The 20,151-nt window shown below is 42.9% G+C and overlaps 1 protein-coding gene across 3 annotated transcripts in view; it reads left to right on the top strand.

The window, feature by feature from the left end:
• The window catches only part of LOC138955506 (monocyte to macrophage differentiation factor 2-like), a 233,126-nt gene that overhangs the window by 86,029 nt on the left and 126,946 nt on the right, over positions 1 to 20,151 (top strand). For all 3 annotated transcript variants that reach the window (XM_070327099.1, XM_070327105.1, XM_070327112.1), the window contains one exon: positions 14,563 to 14,720. In XM_070327099.1, the coding sequence (XP_070183200.1) occupies positions 14,563 to 14,720 (158 nt within the window). The remainder of the gene's footprint in view (positions 1 to 14,562; positions 14,721 to 20,151) is intronic.

The following is a 20,151-nucleotide window of genomic DNA, read 5'->3' as shown; positions in this document are numbered from 1 at the left end:
GTCCATGTGGCAAGGTTGGGGTGGGGGGTATGAGTAGTGTTGTGACTGCTGCTGGGATAACGGAGGAAAATCAGAGTCATAATGGGGGGATGAGAAGGTTTTCGGGTTGGTGGACGGATGCGCGGGTCGCTTTATGGAGAAGTGTTGGAGGGCGAAGGTGTCCTCGTCCTTAGAGTGGACAGGTCGCCTGGCTGGACGATTGGGGGCGGGGAACAAGGTCTCTGCCAGTCTGGCTGTTCCTTTGGGGCTGGGGTGGATCCTGTCCCTGTACAGGGCCATGCGGGGCGCCCCATTTGCAGTGATGAAAACAGGGGTGTTGTCTACGAAAACAACGCCCAGACGTTCACATACCACAGCCAAGTTTTGGTTTGACGGGTTGATGACGTCGTTCAATGGAGAGCGTCCTCGTGCGGGAATAATGGATGATGCACGGAGACTGGCGTAGGGGAATGCCAGTCTCAGTGATGTCACGACATCCTTCCACGCGTCAGTCGTTACCGCCACAGATGAATGAACACAGGTGTTGATGCCAACGTGAAACGTGACCTGTTCCACCTTCGGCACCGGCTCTGTGCTGTGTGCCCAGGCTGCTAGCTGTTCTGGTGTCATTCCTGGAATGCACACTTTCCTTGCAGCGTCCTTCGTGGGCACGGATTTGCTTAGGTCAATATTTCTGACGACCGAGTCTCCTAGCAGTACGGTTCTGGCATTTCTGTCAACCGCCATGGAACTAAGTCTGTCGGCAGGGGAGAGGCGGGTTGGTTTCTTGGACAGACTGCCTCGCTCTTCCTTGTGGACACCGGCGGCTTCATCATCCAGCTCTGCAGCAGACGCCTCATCACAGACGGATGAATCGTCTTTGTCAGATGAGGACAAAGGTATATCAGACGGGGGTTTGGCTGTGGGGGGTGTTGGGAATGCGTCTGCATCTACCGCTGAGTGTCCGCCTTCGCTGGATGGTGTGGCGAGTGACTGGTTCCTTTGATCAGTGGGAGTGGGGGGTGGACTGCGGGGAGGAGAAGAAGCATTGTTTGTAGCTTGGGGTGAGGCCATTTGCCTCTCAATGTGATCCACTGACGCACGAAGGCTATGGCTCTCATGTTCTAGTGTTGACACTTTAGACTTCAATGATACCACCTGCTGCTTGAGGGCATCCTGTGCCTTGTTTGACTCCAGGACTGAGAGCCTGTCGACAGCAGCAGCAAGCTTCTCACACAGCTCGTCGCATTTTGTGTCCATTCGAACTTTGAGCTCTTTTTTTATGCGCTCTGTCGTGTCGAGAATCTCTAAAAGGGCAATGTTCTTTGCATCTTCCAGCTGCGCGGGAATGTCCGTCACCTCTGCCTCGAGGCGAGACAGACGAGAGCGGATGACTTTGGGGGTGGTGATCAAGGTTGGTGGCGCATGTAAGATGCAGGACTGACGCCGCTTGTGTTTACGTTGGCGGGAGGAAGGAGGAGGGGGCAGCTGGTGGGAAGGGAGGCCAGCAAAATCAAACCAAGTTCCAAGGAATGGCATTGGGGTTGACGAAACTGCTTGACGCAAGGAATCGTCCACATGAGGGTCAGTGCCTGGTTCCGTGACTGTGACAGTGATTGCTGCTATGAGTTTATGAAGACTTTGGAATTCATTTTCACTCCACCCAGGGACCTTTATGCCTTGGGCCATCAAGGTTCCAGTTTGTGTTTTATGTTTATAGTAGAGTGTTACTGTGATAAGTTTGATCCCGTCCTCAAACAGCCTGAGTACAGTCCTGGCGATAGATGGAGAGGGGGCAATGTGGCTGAGAATGTGAGTCTCAGCTGTGTCGTTTACCGTAGCACTGTTGTCGTCAAAGTGTTGCACTTGGAGAGTGACGGTATCCTGTTCTAGAAGGGCGTTGAAGCGATACAGCAGTACGTTCCTCCATGTCACTAACTCTTGCAGAGAGCAACGGTGTGTTTTTTGGAAAGCGTCTAGGGTGTCTGTCATTTTCACTGTAGGGTTGGGTGAGGAGGCTGTGTCCCTGTCAGAATTTTTATCCACGTGAGAAGGTAAAGGGTCTGTGAGCTTTGGAAAAGAGGGTAGTAATGTTGGCGTGTCTAGCAGTGGGGTGAAATTTGTACTGTCCAGAAAATCAGGGGTGGTTGGAGGAGGTGTCATACTGGGGGGAATGGGGTGTTGAGGGGATTGGGAGTCCGGTGATACGGACATCACACTAAGGCAAACATTCATCGTTCATACATTATTGCTGGCAAAGGCACTGTAACACTATCAGTGCATGGTCCAGAGGCAACGCACGGAACACGCTGACAAGGCTGTATCAGGTGTTATCAGTACACACGCCGTACATCCCTGTGGCACACACTGCGCGTGTAGCGTTGCAGCCTCCCCGCCGGGAGGAAACCGCGCGGCGCCGCACACAGCGAAACGTAACTACATGTATCGAGGCGATGGGAAGCACCAAAACACGATGGCAAGTCGGGAACAAAAGAAAATGAATCAAACACTCATACCTTCTTTGTTCACGCAAACAAACTGAAGGGAAAGAATCTAGCTTACTGCTGTACTGATTTCGCCAAATAAAATGCATTTGCATGCGGAAGTTATTACTGCTTTGATTCCAATCATTCTAATTGATCTGAATGCAAAAAATATACGTAAACGAGCTGATCAAAATGAGTAACATTGCACCTGCCTATAGACTGTACTGCGAAAGCGAAGGTCGTCTGCGACTGAAGATTTTGAAGTCGAACAGCGTCGTTTCTTCACTCTCAGCGGTTGTCTTCATCAGAAAAGTGAAAAGCCTGACTTGCAATTTAGCGAAAGACACATTCTGTCTTTCCGTTCGGGCGTTGTTTTTGTGTACAATCTCTGAAAATGTTATTTCGAAAAAGGCGGCCGTCATTGTTTTGGGGTTTCCGCCTAGTAGTGTTTTAAACCGGTTTCAGACCGGAACACACTTCGGAGATGAAAACAAAATGGCAGCCCCCATGAAATCCGAAAGGTCACGCAAAAAAGTCGTGAATACAGTGCCTCTTTAACTTTCCCCCTCTCTCTCTCTATTTCTCTCTCTTTTCTAGATCATTCTTTTAGTATGCATGTTGTATGTATGTATGTGGCGATGTGAACTGTGATGTAATGTATAATGTGTTGTAAAAAAAAAAAAATAATAAAAAAAGAGAAAAGTTTCGGTCAACCTGAAACGCCCAATTATAAAGTTTTGTAGGCCTCTGACGTCACATGACTCAAAAAAGGGAAATCCAATGTCCAATCGATACATTTATCCCCGAGTACGCTAGTACTTGGGCTCAGCAGACTTTAATTGTGTGTCTGTCTGTGTGTGTGTCTGTCTCGACTTAACAGCTTATTGCTGGGAAACTACTGGGCGCAGTTCGTTCAAAAGTTGATACACTAACTTGATAATAGGTCCGATTGATCGTATTAAAACTTCATAATGTTACCTGGGACCTAAATGCGAAATAAACCACAAAAACGACTTGGCCGTAGGAGGAGTTCACACCGGCGGGGCAACACACAGCCATTGAGCTGATAGAACAGCCGAACGCGTCACACACTGACGAGAAAAGCCGAACGCGTCACACACTGACGAGAAATATAGCTCATAAAAATCATGCGTCTCGCACGGAGACGATTTGCCAGGCTTTGCGCGTTGTGTGTTTGAATAATTTGATTTGTTGTGTACCCATTTTCTACCAAGCGTTGGTTGCTCGGTCGCGACTGCGGTGGTTTAGAGGTCGCGATTTTGTGTTTTGATTCTTATCATATCAATTTGTATTTTTTCTTATGGTTTCCTTTGTTTACATATGTTTCAGTCTTTTACCTTCACTTTACATTAAGAATTTGGTAAAACTACCTGGGGCGTGATAAATGCAAGAATCCGCGAGCCAGGACAGTAAAAGAACTTCGTGGGCCACCAGTTCACCAGTTATGAAGAGGGTCGGCAGTATATTTTTCACTGTGATCAAATAAAAGAGAAAGGCCAGTCACCACGCACATCCTCGGCTCGCATGCAATGTACTTATATAGCAAAGGGAATGCCTGTAATTCACACAGAACAATCACTTGGTCTTAAACGTTCACAAGACAAAAACTTTCATACCGGGGGAGCGAACCAGTCTGAAGAGTACTCGGGTCCAGCGCAAGCGTTTTTACATTTAGTCAAGTTTTGACTAAATGTTTTAACGTAGAGGGGGGAATCGAGACGAGGGTTGTGTCACACCCTCATTTTTCAATCAAATTGATTGAAATTTTGGCCAAGCAATCTTCGACGAAGGCCGGACTTCGGTATTGCATTTCAGCTTGGTGGCTTAAAAATTAATTAATGACTTTGGTCATTAAAAATCTGAAAATTGTAAAAAAAAAATAAAAATTTATAAAACGATCCAAATTTACGTTCATCTTATTCTTCATCATTCCCTGATTCCAAAAACATATAAATATGTTATATTTGGATTAAAAACAAGCTCTGAAAATTAAAAATATAAAAATTATGATCAAAATTTTTTTTTTAAATCAATTTAAAAACACTTTCATCTTATTCCTTGTCGGTTCCTGATTCCAAAAACATATAGATATGATATGTTTGAATAAAAAACACGCTCACAAAGTTAAAACGAAAAGAGGTACAGTAAAGCGTGCTATGAAGCACAGCGCAACCGCTACCACGCCAAACAGGCTCGTCACTTTCACTGCCTTTTGCACTAGCGGCGGACTACGTTCAGTTTCATTTTGTGAGTTCCACAGCTTGACTAAATGTAGTTATTTCGCCTTACGCGACTTGTTTATCTTTTCTGTAGTCTCGACAATTGCATTGCGGTAAAGTATCGATGATATCCTGGTTATTATCGCAGTGGAATCGACGAACTGCTGATCACGACAATCCGTCATCAGTGATAAGCGATCATGATTGGATCGATTGTTTTTGATTGGCTGATCGCTTGTTCGCTCCTATCGACCGAACGATATATGCCTATTAAACCTGATTGGCTGTCGTTGTGATAGCTGCGATCGTTACCAGTACTATCCCCTGGGGGGTAGGGTGTGTTGCTGAAGCTGCTGCGCAGCAGTAGATATTTATACGAGCTGGCTTCGATAGTAGCAGTGTGCAATGGGTGCCTGTGGCCGATGTCTTGTCGGTAGCGCAAATAAGTTAGGTTACGCATGGAGTTACGTACACGTAAAGCCTACGTATTCCGTAGCTCCGCAAATGCGTAACTTGGTGGTCACGACGCTTGCTTAGTCGTTTGCGGAGTAACGAAATACGTAAAGAGCTAACGCTGTGCGCAAAGTTGTACTATTTTTAGTGAAGGGGTATATCCCGTGAAGTCGCATCTAACTAGTGACGTCAAAAGCCTCAAGGAAGTCTGTTAGTCTCGGCGATACGGAGAATTCTTTCTTTTTGTGTACTTTACGTCATGATGTTGTGTTTGATTACGTAATATAGTATTCGTTTTGTTCTTTATCACGTTGTCGAAGCTGGAGCTCCAAAGCACCGCGGCGGACATTTTAGTGAAGTTGAAATCCACACCTTGCTAGAAAAAAAGAAGCAAAGCAATGAGGATCTGTTCAGCAACATCCGTTGACGGCTGAAGTTCCGCCGCAAAAGCATCCGAAAAAATAACGTGCTGCCCGCCATGTTTTTTCGCCACACTCGTGCTGCGCAAAAGTTTTAGTCAGTCGGCTAAGGACCGTTTTGGTTACTTTTTGGTGTCACGTTAGCAAACACATTTTTCTGATATATTTTAACACCACAACACTAAATCTAGAGTCGTGGGGCAATATTCCAAACCATCGGTGAGAAAAACGTTGGTTGGGTGTATGTTTTCCTTCTTGGCGTTATTATTCTCGTTTAGAGGGTTGGGTTCATAAAATGGACATAAAACTTAAACCGCTTAACAGAAATTCTACAAATGTAAATCATTCGAAAGGGAAGGCATTCATGTACATGTTTGTGCCACTTAAAATGACGTCATTATCTGTTTGTGCCTGTAGTTTTTACGTAATTCAGTAGGCTAAAATAAATCATAAAGAGGCAAGTAATCGGCTTTGGTTTTCAGTGTAAAACATTGGAACAGTTCCAAGGAATGAAACATACACATGTTAAATTTGAAAGAATAAGTAAGGCAGATTAAAAAGAGCATCTTAATATCATTTGCAGGTTTAAACCTTTTGATTGTGAGTAGTTTCAACGCCGTATATTCGGCTATACTGATAGCGCGCTGACGCCAGGTGTAAACTTTACGGAAAGTGTCCCCCATTCAAAACAAAATGTGTCTCTTTGAAACCACGTACAGCTTAAATTCATAATTGTGGGAATGAGTAAGGTGTGTATTTAGTACATGTTTGTTTTTCTACGAGAAATATACACGTTAACGAACATACGAACCGATTTGCTTCCCGCAGTGGGGCACTGCGGTTATGAAATTAAAGGCCCCTCCTGTTTTTGGAACCGCAGGAGCTTTCTAGTTTGCTTTTAGGTAGATTTTTGGTTCCTCTTTCCTGTCATGCTCTCTTTTTCTTCATGAATTCTTTTCTTTTTTCTGCCTTCTTGCTCATTCACCTGCATTTTTTCCAAAAATCTCTTCTCTTGCCGCTTGTCTCGCGATTCATGTATAGTTTAATCTGTTAGTGTTCTGATGTAAGTCCAGCAGTAGATAGGTTAAGCCTATTTTAACATACTGGAAACTGGTAATCTTCCAGTAGGTATTAATTTAGTTTTACTAAAGCCTGCTGGGACACAAGTAATGGGTTAGTGCATTTGTAAACAGGAATCGCTTGACAAGTGGCCCCCTTCATCCCCCCCTTCCTCGTCCTGATATGGCTCTGCGTAGTCGGCTGGACGTTAAGCAACAAATAAACAAACAAACAAACAAATAAACCGATTTGCTGTAGATCTGTCCTCACTCAAGCATGTTCGCCCAGTTTCATCCCATCTTACACACCTCTTTGTCAATAAATACAAGCCAAACTATTATGTTCATTAATGTGTCTTGCGTTGATATGTGAAATATCAACATTCAAAACGGTCTGTATTGTGCACAAATTCAAAAAGAGATGAAGCAGTCAAAACTGTGTGGTAGCGCACCGCCGTAACGTCTGAATCGGAATTTTTTTGACTCCGCGTGTTGAAAACCATACAGCATCAACACATCCTAGCCAACAATCGCTTGGCGGTACGGCAGCGTACGCACAGTATAGCCTTGAATATACGGGTTGGTTCAAGGTAGAATCTGTTGGCAAACGTTATATTCCTTTCGCTCTGTCTTCGTTATATATACTGTTCAAAAAAAGAAACGCATAGCTTGTAATATTTGGTTAATTTAGTTATATGGCTACAAGGATATCCACCAAACTGCAGAAAATGTTTATCTGGTCGTCGACCTTTCGTCCATTGCCACAAGTGAGCTCTGCACGTGACGCATGCGTTATCAGTGGCTACAATGTCAAAATTGCTCATTTGGCATGACCACTCGTCATGCTTCAGTGTAATCTCGTGAAACTCGGGGAATATTGAGCTCTCACCATGTCTTCCAAAACCCATAAAAGCGGATTGTTCGCCACAAAGAAATCAGACGACAATTCAGCGACGAAAGATGGCCCGATTGAGCAGAGAAGACCGCCAAATTGCATTGGGTCGTTTACAAGCAGGCCAAAGTCAAAGTGCAATCGCCAGGCACTTCCACGTGTCCCAGAGCACCATCAGTAGACTGTGGGTCAGGTTTCAAGCCACTGGCTCCGTTGCTGACTTGCCACGAGCGGGAAGACCAAGGGCGACAACTGCTGCTCACGACCGCTTCATACGGCTCCGCCACCTCCGGAATCGTTTCCTGTCGGCCTCATCTTCTGTCCAGGCTCTCCCCGGGCCACACCGATTATCGGACCAGACCGTGCGGAACCGCCTGCATGAAGCTGGTTTGAGAGCTCGCAGACCTCACAGAGGAGCTGTCCTCACCCGCCGCCATCGCCAGAACCGAGTGCAGTGGGGCAACCAGCACCTTCGCTGGACCGTCCGGAATCACTGGAGACACGTGTGGTTCAGCGACGAGTCCTACTTTCTGCTCCAGCGACATGATGGTCGGAGGAGGGTCTACCGGAGAGTAAACGAACGTTACGCGCCCAACTGTGTGGATGAGGCACCCGTTCATGGTGGTGGAGGCGTCATGGTGTGGGGGGCGATCAATACCACTGGAAGGAGCACCCTGGTGCACGTCCAAGGGCGCATAACTGCCCAGCGATACGTGGAGGAAATTCTGCGCCCACACGCCCTTCCTCTTCTGGCTGACCAGGATGCCATATTCCAGCAGGACAACGCTCGCCCGCACACAGCACGACTCACCACCCAGTTCCTCACCGACCACCATGTCCAGGTGCTTCCCTGGCCATCCATGTCGCCAGACATGAACCCGATAGAACACCTCTGGGATGAATTGGACAGACGTGTGCGCAGGCGAGAAGAAGCGCCGGCAAATCACCGCGATCTATTGCAGGCACTTCAGGAGGAGTGGGACACCATCCCACAGCAAGATATCCGGCATCTGATCCAGTCCATGCCCAGAAGGTGCCGGGCAGTTGTTGCTGCTCAAGGCAGTCACACCCCCTACTGACTTGACAGCCTCGGCACCCAATCGTATTGATTGACTGATTGATTTGAAGATGCAAATGAACTGTGTGTGCATTCAACTGTGTCCATACCAAATTTCAAACAAATAATCTAAATATTGGATTTTCTGTTAATTTTTTCGAAAAATAAAACAAATTTGGCAAGTAGCAACTATGCGTTTCTTTTTTTGAACAGTATATATATTTTTTTTAGGGTTGTATTTGTTTGACGCACAAAACTCGATTTCTTATAACTATAGCTTCTTTATGTACATACGCTTACCGCATGGGAACACCCCAACTGCTCTCCACAGAGAGCGAGCATTTGTCAAACAATATATTTCGCATGGACGTACAGGTATAGATTGGAAGCTTGTTATCACGTTAGAATTAATTAACTCTTTTGTTTTTCTATTTTTTAATCTAGAAAAAACAACTTATGGACAGCTTGTAAGACAAACATTGTTACAACACAAAATAATTCTTTTACCGTCGAGAAAAAGTCAGACAATTCAAACCTATGATAGTAGGGAGCCTGCTCGTAGAGCGTTTGGGTCGCGGAATTAAGGGTTTTGCATGTATGTAAACACACGCACGTACGCACGCACGCACGCACACACACACACACACGTACGCACGCACGCACGCACGCACGCACACACACACACAAACGCACACACACACACACACACAGTTACACACACACACACACACACACACACAACAAACACACACACGTACGCACGCAGACACACACAAAGATACATACACACACAAAAAAACACAGACCTACAAAATGACAAACATACACACAGTGAGACAAACCGACACAGAAACACGCACTTACGCACACAAACAAAGACGTGGAGATGCTTATAGAGAAACACTTACGCAACCAAACAAACACGCACACAAACACACAGACAGACTTTGTTCTTAGCAGAGAAATGCATTTCTTTCTGTGTTGCTTTCTGTTTTGCTTTCTGTGTTAAGTGCAGATACCTCGCAGAATGAGAGAGAGAGAGAGAGAGAGAGAGAGAGAGAGAGAGAGAGAGAGAGAGAGAGAGAGAGAGAGACAGACAGACAGACAGACAGACAGACAGATAGAGACAGAGAGACAGACAGACAGATAGAGACAGAGAGAGAGAGACAGACAGACAGACAGACAGACAGATAGACAGATAGAGAGAGAGAGAGAGAGAGAGAGAGAGAGAGAGAGACTGGGAGAGAGCAAGAGACAGATAGACAGACAGACAGACTGATAGACAGACAGAGGGAGAGACAGACAGACGAACACACACAGACAGAGACAAACACACAGACAGACATTAACAGTGGTCCACTATTGTACGTGCAATTAATTTTGTTAAACTACACGTTACGTTCATGTTTTCTGTATTGCTTTTCACGTTCAGTGCAGCTACCTCGCAGCAGAGAGAGAGAGAGAGAGAGAGAGAGAGAGAGAGAGAGAGAGAGAGAGAGAGAGAGAGACAGAGACAGAGACAGACAGACAGACAGACAGACAGAGAGACAGAGACAGACAGAGACTGAGAGACAGAGACTGAGAGACAGAGATTGAGAGACAGACACAGACAGAGAGACAGACAGAGACAGACAGACGAACACACAGACAGACAGTGACAAACACACAAACAGAGACACACAGACAGACTTAAACATTGGTTCAATATTGTATGTGGAAGTTATTTTGTTAGACCACACGTTACGTTCACCACTGCGTGTGTAACCATGTATAAAAAGTTACCATCTCTTTATGTGTTTACTTGCATTTTAATCCTGTATGTAGCGCGCAATACATGCCTTTTAACTGACTATAATTGGAATTTTCATTTGAAGACTAGCATAGCAGTGTGACACGTGGTTCATTCGTTATTACCTTATTACAAAAAGAACAGGAGAACGGCACTGACGCAACCGGAAATAGAATTTATAAATGAAATGCTACCATCAGTTAAGGAATCGATGCGATGTAAATTATCCTAAAACTGTCGTATGATCACGACATCGTTTAGCATTTAGGATCAAATGGTGCCAATGTGTCCACAATGCACTAATCACAGACAACAGTTATACGCTTTACGTAGGGGAAGGGCCCCTAATATGGACCACTTTTTGTTTATTGCTGATAACTAGCTTGTTTTCGTGCAAAGAAGTTTCATTTTGTGTTTGGTAGTCCTTCTTTCTTAGGTGAACCGTTAGGCCTAATTAGAGTAAAATAGCTTTGATACACATTCAGCAAAAATTAAATACAGAAAAAATCACAAAGGGTCCATATTAGGAGCCTGGGCGCCTAATATGGACCAGTGAAGCGGCCTTCATGAATCACTGTAAAAAGCCCCCTATATTTCAAAATAACATGATACAAATTAGTGTACAAGTCAGCCTGATTAAAATATGCTCTAGATTTATCTGTTTCGGGTTGATGAGAGCATTATTTGAAGCACACCAGGAAACTAAAGAAGCTTATCAAAAACAGAGTGAAAATAAGTGAAATTATCAACTTCCACGAAAAGAAGACTTTTCGTTGCATTTTTTTAAAATCTCGAGGGCTAGTTATAGGTTATTACCAGCAAGCTTCTTAATGAATTAATGAAAATAGCCTTTAGCTTTTATTTTCTTCGATTTGTTGAAGGTGGTCCATATTAGGGGACTCGCACATACTTTGAGATTTTGCTATTATTTTTTGTTTGCAGTAGAAACTCGGGGTCAACACTGCTAAAATGTAACAAATACGGTTTTAGCTGTCATATATAGCCAGTTCTGTCTGATAAAAGCTTTGGCTGTAGACAGAAACGAGTCCGTTTTAGGCGGCAAATTTAGAGTGAACGCTGCCAAAAGTGAAAAAAGAGAAAAGGCCTAACGGTTTTGAGATTTGTGTTTCTGCACCTGTTTTGACATGTGCAAGTTATCCAAAGAGGGTGAATACAGCGAATGAAATTGTTTTGAGCGCTCTAGCGCCGTTAGTTGGTGGTGGTCCATATTAGGAGCCGGTCCATATTACATCCCCTACATGTAACTCTCCAACTGATATTTTCTGCCACTTGAAACAAATGACTTTCGAAGGAAAATTAACTCCAATATGTAAATATTATGCATGAATTTTAATATTTACTTGCACTTTTTGAAAATAAAGCTTTTTCTACGATAAGGTGTTTACCCCCTAAATGTTTAAGTCATCCGGTAGAAAAACCGGAAGTATCGTGTTCTAAGCATATGTATATGTTTAAAAAGTTAATTGTGTTAATGTAGAACATCCTGTCGATGTATATGTTTAGGTTTTGACTACTTTAGTGGAAAAGCATAGCCAATATTCATTCATCTTCAACTAACACCCCTAATCTCAGGGCCCATTTTGTTAGTGGGGGTAGGGTTTCAATCAGTCAAAAATCACTTTCATTCAATATTTTCTGCCATTTCCAATACATACACGTAATTGCAAAATGTCGTGAATTTTAAGATGCTTTCACTGACTATACCAAGAAAACCTGCACTTTTTGCAGAATGAGTTTTTTGTCCATAATTTATGTTTAAAAATGTCAATTGTTACGGCAAAAAATGATAACGGTTGCCTCACCAGTGGCCGAGGTCTTGTCGGCTACGTAGCGGCTTTACGCATATGCGCAGAGCCTACGAACACCGTAAGATGAAAACGTGGTGGGCATGACGCGAGCGTAGCGAAACTTGCGCCGCTACGTTCACCGTAAAGTTACGACAGCTCCCCCCCCTGTCGTAAACCTTTGCGCAGCACGCGTGTGGCGAAAAAAACATGGCGGGCAGCACGTTATTTTTTCGGATGCTTTTGCGGCGGAACTTCAGCCGTCAATGGATGTTGCTTAACAGATCCTCATTGCTTTGCTTCTTTTTTTCTAGCAAGGTGTGGATTTCAACTTCACTAAAAATAATGTCCGCCGCGGTGCTTTGGAGCTCCAGCTTCGACAACGTGATTAAGAACAAATCGAATACTATATTACGTAATCAAACACAACATTATGACGTAAAGTACACAAAAAGAAAGAATTCTCAGTATCGCCGAGACTAATAGACTTCCTTGAGGCTTTTGACGTCACTAGTTAGACGCGACTTCACGGGATATACCCCTTCACTAAAAATAGTACAACTTTGCGCACAGCGTTAGCTCCTTACGTATTTCGTTACTCCGCAAACGACTAAGCAAGCGTCGTGACCACCAAGTTACGCATTTGCGGAGCTACGGAATACGTAGGCTTTACGTGTTCGTAACTCCATGCGTAACCTAACTTATTTGCGCTACCGACAAGACCTCGGCCACAGAGGGCACGCACCTACGACGAGAATCGTGTCTGCCAATTGAAATGCATATATTTTGAAATAAGGGGAATCATAGCATATTTCACTGTAAAGTGTCTCACTCCAATACCTTCTGGGTTCATGGTGTATTTGGTTAAGTGAATTGCAGATAAGGCTTTTTGAAAATGATAGCTATACATATATTTTATTAAAACTGAAACTGGTGGAGTGAGAAACAGACGTGTTCTGAAGAAGTCGTATTAATATCAGGTATGGGCTTGAACTTCACAGTTTGTGTGTTATCTTTTAAAGAAAACCCGTTGTCATCGCTAACAACGACCTAATTTACAAATACATATCGGTCGGTCATAGTCGCGTTTATTTAGAGAGGTAGTGTACAAAATGTCGTTTTGTACGTTCAAATTACATGTCCCTTATTTCAGTCATATATCAATTAATAAGTAAATGAGCATACCTTTACTAAACGTTACTTTCACTTTAAGATCGCTTCTAACATTTAGTATAATTTCTGACAAATGCACGCTATGTAATAATTTGATAACATTATTGACGTCATGTGGTAAAACCGGAAAGTTGAATTATTTTGCGATAGCAAAATCCTTTTACAATGATCACTTTCCTTTTATAACGAGGTGATCTTTAATGTTATGGGTAAAAATCTAACAGATTGAACCAAATTATCCTTTTTCAAGCCTGTGTATGTGTGAACTCTTTTTCACTTCGACCCGGTTCGGTTTTCGGAGTTGATTCAGAATCATCCATTATGTAATGTATATGACTGTTGTTTTCCTCGGTAAATTAACAATTGTTGATGTTAAATAATTCTAGCTGTGAGAATGAACAATTTTTAAGATGTTTCTGATTGCGGTTTTAACCAGGCGTTCGGTTATCTATACATATCGATTGAGAAAATGACATTTCCTGTTTTGTCGTCCGCATGTTATACAGATGTTGTTAAAAATAAAACTGTGTATACGAATTAGGCATTTTACTTGCTGTTTGATGGCAACAATCTTTAGCTTTCGTTTAAGGTATAATTTGCTTATATCCGTATGCAGTCAAGCGGTAGATGACGTTTTTTTGTAACCTACCCCCTGCGTCATGGCTGCATTTTTGCAGAATATGGGTTATGTCACGAAAACGCTTCTCATTCTTAGGTGGTTGGGTTTAGCCATTTGTCGTTTACCGAACTGTGGCGGCAAATAAAACGAACTTTCCAAAAAACATAATATCTAATGTGACCACCCAAAGTAACCCTACCACTATAGCCAGCCAGGTGACTATTTACGACCGGGGGGGGGGGGGGGGGGGGGGAGCTGTCGTAACTTTACGGTGAACGTAGCGCAAGTTTCGCTACGCTCGCGTCATGCCCACCACGTTTTCATCTTACGGTGTCCGTAGGCTCTGCGCATATGCGTAAAGCCGCTACGTAGCCGACAAGACCTCGGCCACAGGGGATAGTTAGTCCGAGCTAAGCTTTTATCCTGGGTTAAGATAGACCTCGATACATACATTCCGGCCCTGGGCGTTTACAGGGTAGTTTACGGTATATTCATACAGCATCAGATAGGAAGAGGAAAGTTGCGTTTCTGCTCTCAATATTGCTTGGTAGGGGATTATCGCCTAACTATAATTTGCTGACCTCTTTTGCAGGTTTGGGTGCTACCTAGTCTTGGAGCAATGATCTTTATGGTGTATCTGGCAACCACAGAACTGCATATGACAGCCGCAATCATTTATGGTTTGGCACTGATTGCTCTCTTCTCAGGGTCAACGGCCTTCCATGTGGTTTCCTACACAGGCTGGCTCAGGTATTTCACCATTGTTTCATGCGACTGATCTGTATATTTTGGGCTGTACCGAATTAGTATGAGTTATTTCTAATATGCTGACTGTTAGCAAACGATAACAGACATGTCAAGAAAATTTATATTAGCATGAGCTCGCAGGCGAATGAAAAATACTGGCTCTACCTTACTGACACTACTTACTAGAAACTGTGTGTGAGTGTGTGTGTGTGGGGCATTTTGCTAGTATTTATAGCTATTCTGCAATGCAGTAAGCCATATAGACGATGATGGTGTCCAAGAACTCAGCAGATGTGGGTATACAGTCAAATCAGTGTAAGAGGCTTTCAACTGACAGTGACAGCGCCGTCGCCATTATTTTAGTGCCTTTAGAGTAAAGTATGTGATCGAGGCTGAGCTCTCAGTGGCCAAACTGAACAGACAACAAAAGCTTTATGTTTCCATAGCACGTTTTTATTGGGTCGTCAAAGGATTCAGAGGTACTCGATAACATTATAATAGACATAGACATAGAACACTTTATTATCTCAACGAGGAGAAACTCAGGTGTGGTGTATACAGCATTACAATATACAACATAAAACGTAAGAACATAAATAAAATATCGAGGCGCAAATAGTTAGGACGACAATATCAAAACAAATCTCTCTCTCTCTCTCTCTCTCTCTCTCTCTCTCTCTCTCTCTCTCTCTCTCTCTCTCTCTCTCTCTCTCTCTCTCTCTCTCTCTCGCTCCATTCATATCACATTATGTCACAAGCAGATACTATTGCAGACTGATCTAGAGGTGCTTTGAACCAGCAAAAGACTCATAGCCATGCATGGAAAAAGAGAGGTCACACGGCTCCCGATGGCTCGGAAGTTGAATAAACCAGTGTGTGGTTTATGCATGCTAAATAGTCACGGTCGTTTAATGCTTTGCGAGCCAATTTCATCAGGTTAGTATAGTTGTTTTCATGATAAAATTGAATCGTTCTGTTTATGTAAGTCTGCTATCCTGGAAATTCGACGCAGCAGTTCCATTCGAAATTGCCTCATAGTTGATGCGACAAAAACTCTTCTGTGTCCAAGCTAGACTACTGCAATGCTCTTCTGTCTCAAAGCCCTGTGTATAGAATCAACAAACTTAAGAAAATGCAAAATGCAGCAGCGGGACTAGTTCTTAAAGCACGCAAAAGAGATCACTCCTCCGCTCTCTCTACTGGTTACCTGTTGAAGTCCGCATTAACTACAAACTCTGTCATATTTTTTTCTGTCAGAAATCTCCTGTTTATCTCTTCGATCTTTTGACTGTGTTTACTCCCCCCAGATTCCCGACTTTTTCGCATAGCATTGTTATCTGTTCAATCATGTTTACGCATTGAGTAATGGGCGAGTCTTAGTATTCATATGCGTCCGTCTGTATGGACGGAAGGCCGTCCGTTCGTCCGTCCGTCCGTCCGTCCGTGTACAAACAAATTGACGTTGAGGTTATGTCAGATTTTTTTTCTAGCTAGACCTTTGAAACTTTGCACACTTTGAGGGTTTGATGATCTCACGAAGTGACCCCAGCTTGGATGACCCTCGTCAACTTTTGGGGTCACAGCGGGGTCATGTTCGTTTCATAAAAACCTAACATTGAGGTTATCTCCAGTGTTTGTTAAAGCTAGAGCTTTGACACTTTCCACATTTCTAGGGTTTGATAATGTCCCTTCTTGACCTAAGTTTGATAGACCCTCGTCAAGTTTTGGGGTCACAGGGGGTCATGTTCGATTTATATTATTTTAACATTGACTTAAACGCAACACAGAAGCAGATGGCCAAACATTTATTCAACACTTGAATAAATGTACATATACAAAGAATATGAAACACTTTTATTCTGTCCGCCATTCGCTCGACAACACAAGACGTTCACTCACACAATCTAACATAACCACACGTAAATAACAACATAAAATGACTTGATTGTGAATTTAGAATAAAATTTTCACGCCCGCAGGCACTGCCCGCTATCACAGAGTCAGTCTTATTAAGATGATACAAAGATGTGACTAGAAAATAATAAGGTGCCGCTGGGGAAGGAGGGTGGGAAGGCTGTAAAATGGCTGGCCATCTGGCGAGCATAGCGTCACTCGGAAGTGAAATTAACGGCGCGCGCGCACTCGACACGATATCTTGTTTAATAAGCTGGCAGCGAGCGCCAGACTTCGTCTGCTAGAGTTACTGTAAAGGCCCTGTCACATTTGCCTTATGCAGGGTGTCACACTTGCCTTACGCTTATGCAATCTCTTCTGCGCATGAGCTTATTCTTCCAAATCCATTAAAAAAATATGACACTACCAGACTGTTCCCGCATATTGAGCCAGAATTTTTTGTTATGGCAAATCGATGTTGCAGTTCCGGAGCAAATGATCAACATTTCTTTGCGAATTTGCGTTCAAACGTGTTTTTCCCATAATATAACGTTAACAATGCACAGCTCGAAAATATGGCAAAGAAAAAAATCTACGGTACTTCGAAGAAAGAAGAATAACAACATTCTTGTCCATTACGACTTGCAATTTACCGTGTGCGCTGTAAAATCTCCCTACCTTCAAAGCAGACGAAAAGCAGACATCTTCATTTTCTTCCAAGTGAGAAATCGTTGGTCATAAAGTCTTGCAGGACCCAAACATACTTCTGCACGCTTTCTTTTCTTTTCGCAAAAATAAAATGTCATTGGTTTTTTCAACTTGTCAAATCAGTCAAAACGACCGCAGAACACAGAACTGGGAAATGACACTGATTGAAATAGGAAAGATCTTCGATGACGAAAGTATAAATGACGTCATTTGGTCACACCTATCTCGAGAACTAAGCGTCGCTCAGAACCAGCGCCCTTCCATTATATATGTCAAAATCATAAGCTTTGGACAAGTTCTATTTCTCTATGTAGATTTTATAACGCGGAGCAAGTTGACCAATCAGGAAAGGCCAGGGGCCAGTTTCACAACACAGAAACACAGACGGCCGACTGCCGCGGTTGAACCAGTGAAATTCGGCCTTTTTAGATTCGCACATGCCCACATCTTTTTGTACGAGCACTTTTGCTTCTTCTTCCTCTTCCGGTTTCTTGTTTTTGAGAAAATGCGCATCCGCAGAACGTTTTTTTGAGAGTTTTTCCTTCTTCTTCCTGTTCCGGTTGATTTGAGAAAGCGTTGATTCAGTCGGCAGAAAGTGCAATTTTGTTGTCTTCCAGCCCTGAAGTTGCTTTTGAGTGTTCGAAGAAAGAGTGTAAATGTTCTAAGGATTACATCCACAGGAAATTTTATCAAACGCCGTTCGATCAGTATTTACTCCTTCATCCTTACTGTACCTTACTACTACTATCCACTACAAGGAATATAACACTGGAAGCTCAGCAGTGTCGACTCGCCCCGTTTCAAGCTTCCTACATCATTTTCTGCACCCCTGTGAAGGAAATCACGAATAACATTGACAGGCAAAGTTGAAGTGATAGCCTCCACGCTTGGAGAGCGCTAACCAGGGATAGCAGAGTGACGTAGAGAAGTGTATGGCACGTTCTGTGAATTCAACTCACTCACCGAGAGAGTTGACTTTGTAAATCGCAACGAAGTTAGCGTTACACTTAACCACTGTCCAGCGACAGGGAGGGGTTGTCACGGGAATCGACCCGGAGAAAGGAAGCCCGAGTAGAGCACTTAACAGGTAAATGGAATAAGCATTTGAGTATCGTTAATGTTTATCGCATAAGTCGAATCGACTAACACTGTAACTTTAAACATAGCAGACAGATATCTAAGACAAGATGTCCGCTATTTATGTTGTGCAGTGCGTCGTATAACCGGTCAAACGGGAAGGTAGCAACCAGATGACGGCACCAAGGATCTGAGAAGTCGCCGTAATTATCTTACCTATTGGCTCGCCTAGCGGAGATTCGACGGGATTTATAGACGCTAGAGCACGGTTATTTTGTGTCCGTATAGTTGGACCCTAGAGGTCACTGGGCGATAGTTACTGCGTAGACCGAGGTCGCCAGTAAAAGGATTTAGTAGTAAATACATTTCCTAGTGTACGGCTATAGAAGCTGTGTGATTCTGTGTAGGACCAGAATTAAAATATGTCTACAAGAACTTGATTACCTAAGAGATACAGAATATTTAGTAGACAGAGTAGACGGTGATTTTTGACTATACAAGAGCCGTGAGTCGTTACACTTAAAATAGATATCGTGCGCCTATGAGGTCACGGACTGGTTGTATTTCTTTACCTGATTGAAGAGTAGAGAGTTTTGATAGCGCAATTGTACGAGATTGTCATCTCTAGTTGTTTTTTGCTACAAAACTGTGAGTACCGGATTTTTTGAGTATCTAACCTTTATGTTCATGATTGTGTGTATTTGTGTGTATGCTGTCATAACTGATTAATACAGTGGAGGGAACTTACATTTGGAGTTGTGTTTGATTCCTGTATGACAGCGTACTAGCGCATTTGCATTCATTCACAATGGTGACCCCAAGTTTGTGCCTTTCATAAGGCCGTAAACGCTAACCTTCTTTTGAAGGAGTCATTAATGAGTTCCTAACTCAAACTGAGTTAAACTTTAAAGAATAACTTAACCAATTTTGCCTTTTGTCCTTCGTCATATACGTAGGTATTGTGTAAGTTATTTTTAGATCAGAAGTAGATAGAAGTTTTTTTCTTCTGTTTTTTTTTTTACCTCTCCTGTGTTCCATATTGGGACGGGTTGAAAATTTGCTGTTGTTTTGATTTACCTATTGTAATAGTTTACATTTCATAGTTTTTATTGTAGAAACAAGTTGTTGATAAATGTAAAGTTTGTGTTTTTTGTGTGTTTTTGTTGTTGATTTTTTTGACAAGAAAATAGGTGTAACTAAGTACAGGGACAGTAAATTATTTTGAAAGATCTAGATAACTTGTGAATGTACTGTAATCGTCTTGAGTGTACCCTTCTCCAGCGTTAAGGGGTGCGTCTATAACTTGTACGTGTATTTTGTGACGCACGCGGGCTTAGTGATCTTTTTCTTCCTGGGAATCTAAAGCAGTACATGAGTGCGGTTTGAATGTCATAGCATAGTGCAACTAAGTAGAATAACATTTAAGGAAGAACTTGTCTGAGTGAATAAGCCTCTTTATCTTTAACCTCTTTGCTACCGTTCCTCCTTACACGGGCACTAAGCCGTCTTTAGAACCTTTCTGTTCCCGACACTGTTGTAGTAAGATAATATTATAAGAATTTGGGGGCAGATAGTTGTTGTTGTGTTTATATGTAACCTTGTTCTAACTTGATTGTTTATAAATTGGTTTTGACTAAGTTTGCTTTTTGCTTTTATCTTATTTTGGGCTAAAACCTGAGTTACTGCCGCTTGTGTGGAAATTTTATATTGTATTTATAATGTGATGTTGTAAAAATTTTCCCTCTGAATTGTTCCT

Source organism: Littorina saxatilis, linkage group LG2, assembly GCF_037325665.1.
Source record: "Littorina saxatilis isolate snail1 linkage group LG2, US_GU_Lsax_2.0, whole genome shotgun sequence".
Lineage (NCBI taxonomy): Eukaryota > Metazoa > Mollusca > Gastropoda > Littorinimorpha > Littorinidae > Littorina > Littorina saxatilis.
Note: the sequence above shows the minus strand (reverse complement) of the source record. Positions and strands in the feature narration are given on the sequence as shown.